This window comes from Mya arenaria, chromosome 7, assembly GCF_026914265.1.
Source record: "Mya arenaria isolate MELC-2E11 chromosome 7, ASM2691426v1".
Classification (NCBI taxonomy): domain Eukaryota; kingdom Metazoa; phylum Mollusca; class Bivalvia; order Myida; family Myidae; genus Mya; species Mya arenaria.
The window spans coordinates 7,459,813-7,465,347 of NC_069128.1; the positions used below are offsets into that span (position 1 = coordinate 7,459,813).

Here is a 5,535-nt window from a genome sequence, read left to right on the forward strand (position 1 = left end):
CATCCTTAACCTCTTGCTCTATTGTTCTGAATGCATCAGTAATTGATTCTTTATCAAGGACATCCACAATCAGAGTTTTCAGCCGTCTTGAAGTGTCCCTGTGAAGCTGTTCGGCCCCATCGCCCGTAAAACAACTTGCATATACGAGAACCCCTTTTTGGTCGAGCGCCTTGGCCAGAAGATTTCCAAAGCCAGTATCGCATCCAGTAATAAACACTGACTTCTTTGCAATGTTGCCTACATTTCCCCGTCGAATTATCCATTCAAAACAGCGATACGTTACATAGAGGAAAATGAGAGAAAGGAAAGTTATTACGCATGTAGTTATAAGTGTTCTGTCCTCACATATTAATCCTTTCGTGAAGTCGAAGTATAGAATTAAAAGTATATACTCGAAACAGTCAATAAGAAAGCTAAACATTTTTTTTATCTGTAACGTCTACAGGTAAAGATCCTCGACCTGTATTTTAGCTCACATATAAAAACTCCTGTATCGACCTGTTTACTGCAGCGCATAAATCATCTGGAAGATGACTATGGAAGGGTATTTAAGTAAAAAATCAATTCATGTACATGCATTATTCTTGTATGTAAATTACATTAATATTATGGTAAAGGGCTTGGTTCACGAAAGTACATGAATGGCACGGTTTTCACCATATTGTAAATTTCCCATCCCAGCATCATTTTCACTGTTTTTACAAAGAATAATTATCATGTGTTCTTGCAATATATATATTTTTAAAAATATTGTGTTTTTGCGTTAATAATTTCAGCCTAAAGAAACCATACTTTTAACAAAATGGTCGTTTTTGTGCCGTGTTTGTGCCGTTTTTTTAGATTTTGAATGTGGCGGCATTTCTCACCAGTCATAATATTTTTACAACAACCTATGCCCTACACCCCAAATGCAATATGAAAAGTTCGTAACTGGTGAATGCTGCCGCCACATTAAAAAAAAAGAAAATTATCGCATCCGTTGGTCGATTTTAACTTTTTCTGGAGGGCAAATCAGGCATGTGGAATTGTTATGCTTTTGAATTGTTTGCAGTTTTCCACATGTGCTGTATATTTGAAATAAACATATATTATATTGTCAAAGAAATGATACTTAAACAGTTAAGAAAACAACATCAACGAAAAAACACTCTCCCGACATATGACGATTCCATAGCATATTTTATTTCCCACTATTTTTCTTTGCGGTAAAAAGAAAAAAGCGTCTGTTAGCAGCTTTCAATGTCACAACGATGTAAATAAAGTAGACAGTTCGTTTATAAGGTAATATTTTAAACACCTTAATTAAATACTTCTATAACATACATTCAACCTACTGGCCTTTTGATTTTGCTCCATAAATTGTTAAATGTGCCTTTTTTAAACGAATAAATATATAAGTACGTCTGTTGCTGTGTGCTATTAATAACACGAGTTATTTTGTTCGCACGAGGTGATCATATTTTTAATTATTTAAACTTTACATGTATTGAAAATGTACAAATATGATTATTACAACATTAAATATATATTTTGAAATTAATAACACTTGATTGCTGATTAAGTTACGTTTTTAATCTAATTTAAGGATCTGATAAACTCTACTTGGTACCAATGGGGTATTGGTGTAATGGATAGAGCGCCTGACTTCAAAGTCGGTGTACGGTGGTTCGAGACTCAACAGGGTAACTTTTTTTTTTAATTCTTCATTTGTAAAACATTTTTAATTTTAATATCGTTAATGATCAAGGGGAATCATTCATTGTTATTATTATTATTGTTATTTTTACAATAGGAGTGAAACAGATAATTAAAAACAATTTAAAAAAATAATAATTTTTTGCTGTTTTTATTGCATGATAAAATATACATTCATCCGTAATATTTCAGATGCCAGGAGTACGGCTTCCATTCCAGTGTGTGTATGTAAAACACGGACAAATCCAAAAAATAGACGTAAAATAAATTCAGAACTTAAGCAACTGATACTTAAGCGCCTGCCAATTGAATTGAAGGACACTGATGTACTCTGCAACAAATGCCGTATAAAGCACTTTTACAAGCTATCACCTGTTGAAAATTTCGATAATAAACTCATTGACCAAAGTGACAATGAGGAATATCAACCTCCAGTATCAAAGTCATTTGCTAGCCCTCCATCCGTTAGACTGAATATCCCCTCAACACCCAAATCTCATTCACGGTGCTTTATTTGTAAGAGACCTGGACCCAAGCTTATAGTTGTGCCATCAGAGGCAAGATTCACAGCTTTTGTTCAGCGGAATGTAATCATCAAAAGTGGCACAAGATGCTGTCCGGTCCACATGGATGAATCCCAAATAAAAGATGAAGCCCTCCAATCTGTCAAGGCATCTGAATCTGCATTTGTAAACCGTGCAACTGTGTTGGAACTATTGAACAAGTTGAGGGCATCATGTAACAAGACCCAAAAACGATTTGACTTCAACACGCTGAACAATGAGGAATATGTTGATCTCACCGGACTTAACAAGGAGGCCATTCGGGATATTTGTGCTGGTGTGGAGGGACATATCCGTAACACCCCTGTCAGAGATATTCTCACAACAGTCGGAATTTTTTTCTTTAAATTAAAATCAGGACTTTCAAATACTATTCTGTCAATTATATTTGGTATTTCCAAATCAAGTGTTCGAAGAGCAATCGCTACAACAAGACAAACTTTAAAGGAAAACTTTGTACCTCTCAATTTAGGATTTAACCATATTTCAAGGCAAAAAGTAATTAATCAACACACACGCCAACTCGCCCGATCGTTGTTTGTTGATGAAGCTGGAGACAGTTCACGTCTGATTTTAGTGTTGGATGGAACATACATATATATCCAAAAAAGCCAAAACCATCATTTCCAACGCAGGTCATACAGCATGCACAAGGGGAGGCCACTTGTTAAGCCAATGGTGATTGTAACAACAAGTGGCCATTACATGTCTGTACTTGGCCCTTACCTGTCTGATGGAAAGAACAATGATGCAAAAATCCTCAACCATATCATCAATACAAACGTTGAGGATATCAAATCGTATGTCCATCCTGGTGACATATTTGTGGTGGACAGAGGGTTTAGGGATTCCCTGCAGCTATTAGAGGTAGGGCAGATGTATCAACATATTTATCAATAGTTTTCATTATGATATTTTGTTTAAAAAGATATATCTATAGGAAAGAAAAAAAAGTGATTTGCCCTTTGAATCTATGATTTCCATTTCATATAATGAGCAGCAAAAGTTTATATTTCTTTAATAATATAAATAATCAATATAATGTTTATTAAACATACATATCTTTTTTTAGGATCTGGGAATACAGTCAAAGATGCCTTCATTTTTGCCAAAAGGCGAGACCCAGTTCCAAACCGAGGTCGCCAACACTAGCAGGCTTGTCACGAAGGTATCAATCTTCTTTTATTATTTCAGGATCCAAATTCATTGCACATGCTTTATAATCGTAAGTAAGGTCCAAGTCCAGCACCATAATGACACTTCTAATAAATATGGTATGATATATTAAAGCTGCACTCTTACAGATTGACCGTTTTGACAACTTCTTTTTTATTTATTTTTTATTTTCTTTTAATTGAGCCAATTTTTGAGTTAATGTCGCGAAAGTAGAGATATGATACTGCTGACAAAAAATCAGATCCCAGTTTTTCATATTTAAGTTTGAAAAATGAGGTTAAAAACTTTACTAAAGCTTTAAAAAAAAATCCGCTTTCCAAACAATTGAGATCTGTTACATTGTAAGTTATATGGCCCAATTGAAGGCATTCATGCCAAAATCAGCTGATTCTGAGACAATAATTTAAAAAAACTTATTAATCTGTGAAGGTGCAGCTTTAAAGCTGCACCCTCACAGATAAACCAGTCAGTCATCGCCTTGTTGACAAAATGTTCTCATATTAAATGTTTTTAAAGGGACTATACACCAGATTGGCACCAAAAAAGTGTTTTCAGTATCGAATCTCAGGACAATTATTTAATGAAATGTTGCACTCTTTGATATCATAATTGTAAAAAAATAATAAACAAAATGTAAAAAAAAATTGAGTCGGACACCGGGTTCGAACCGGGGTCGCCAAAATTGCAGTCCAGTGTTGTATCCACTGTGCTACGAATGTTTACGCTATATGGTTTGAATATTTAAGACATATACCTAACTTGGTAATATCACGTGATAACATAGAAGAGCCAATCACGCATAAGAGAGGAATTCTACTAGGTAGACATACCTAATAAACTTTTTTAATGGAAAAATACGAAAAAACTGTGAGTTTTAATGCATTGTACACATCAATACCAAGTTTAAGTCAGTTTTCGACAATTTTCTTTTTATTTCGCTATTTCATCATACAGTGTATAGCCCTTTTAAAAACATACTTTTAAACTTCAGATCAGATGGGTGGTTGAGTCTGCCAACGCACGGCTCAAGAGATGGAAATACTTAGACAGAGTATTACCTAACAGCCAGGTTCCATTTATTGGCGACTTTGTGCAAATAATTTGTGCCGTTTGCAACAAATATCTTCCGCCACTTTCATCTTCATGCTCTGATGATGACAGACTCGCGCAACATATGCTGCAGTTAGCAACTCAAGAGAACTCTCTGAAAACTGAGATTGAGGAGAGCAATCTCGACAAAAGTCGAGCCGTGTGGGTTCCAGTTTCTGACACTGATCTTGAAGACTTCCCTCGTCTCACTGAGGACATACTACGGACCCTCACATGTGGTGTCTATCAGTTGAAGCTTTGCCCTGGATACATCCAAGAACACCTTGAGGGCGATGAAGACATTCGTGTACACAAAGAAAGAAGTGGGCTAATTCGTGTGCGTTTACAAAGTCGTCATGTCTCGGCGAAACAATACAATCTTTGGATTAAATTCAACAATTATGAAATTCTTGGTTGGTATTGCAAATGTAGATCTGGTTCAAGGATAGTTGGAATGTGTGCACACTGTGCAGCAGTGATTTGGTACTTGGGTTATGGAAAGCACAGATTTTTGGGTGCTCTTGGTGTTCGTGACTGGAGTGAATATGTTGATGATGCTAGTGTTGTTCCACCAACAGTTGATAGTTCAGACTCGAACAGCGATTAAATGGCGCAGCATTTAAACAGCCAACAAACATATGCTAATGTTCTTTTGAAGGATAAACTTTATGACATAGTGGTTCATGTTTCAACAGTTGTTATTTTGCATCAGAAATGCTTAATGGTAATTTATATGAATAGACTATACAAAGTCCATATTGGGAATTGTTAAGTTGTTTTTATGTCCAGTTAGCTTGTCATTTTTAATGAATTAGAACTTTAAAATATGTTTTCTCTAAAAGGTACTCTAAATATTCATTACCAATATAATTCAAATGCTTTAATTTGTTGTTTATATAATTATATTTACACAGAGTAAAATGAAAACTATGAAACAAATTTTTAAAACATGTATTACAACAGCTTTTGTCATACTCACAAAAATCCATATATGAACTGTAAATTCATATTG

At 34.9% G+C, this 5,535-nt stretch overlaps 1 protein-coding gene across 1 annotated transcript; it reads left to right on the top strand.

Moving 5' to 3' along the window:
• The first annotated feature begins 2,192 nt into the window (after nt 1-2,192).
• LOC128240449 (uncharacterized) lies at nt 2,193-5,130 on the top strand. Its single transcript, XM_052957090.1, has 3 exons — nt 2,193-3,125; nt 3,331-3,426; nt 4,426-5,130. Exons 1-3 carry the CDS (start codon nt 2,322-2,324, stop codon nt 5,128-5,130), a joined length of 1,605 nt encoding a protein of 534 aa, XP_052813050.1. The 5' UTR covers nt 2,193-2,321.
• The last annotated feature ends 405 nt before the right edge of the window (nt 5,131-5,535 follow it).

What these genes read in the sequence shown, in the direction of transcription:
- LOC128240449 (XM_052957090.1), top strand. Translation starts at nt 2,322, where the DNA reads ATGGATGAATCCCAAATAAAAGATGAAGCCCTCCAATCTGTCAAGGCA. An exon ending in ATTCCCTGCAGCTATTAGAG is followed by an intron (nt 3,126 to 3,330) that starts GTAGGGCAGATG and finishes ATCTTTTTTTAG; the next exon opens with GATCTGGGAATACAGTCAAA. An exon ending in CTAGCAGGCTTGTCACGAAG is followed by an intron (nt 3,427 to 4,425) that starts GTATCAATCTTC and finishes TTTAAACTTCAG; the next exon opens with ATCAGATGGGTGGTTGAGTC.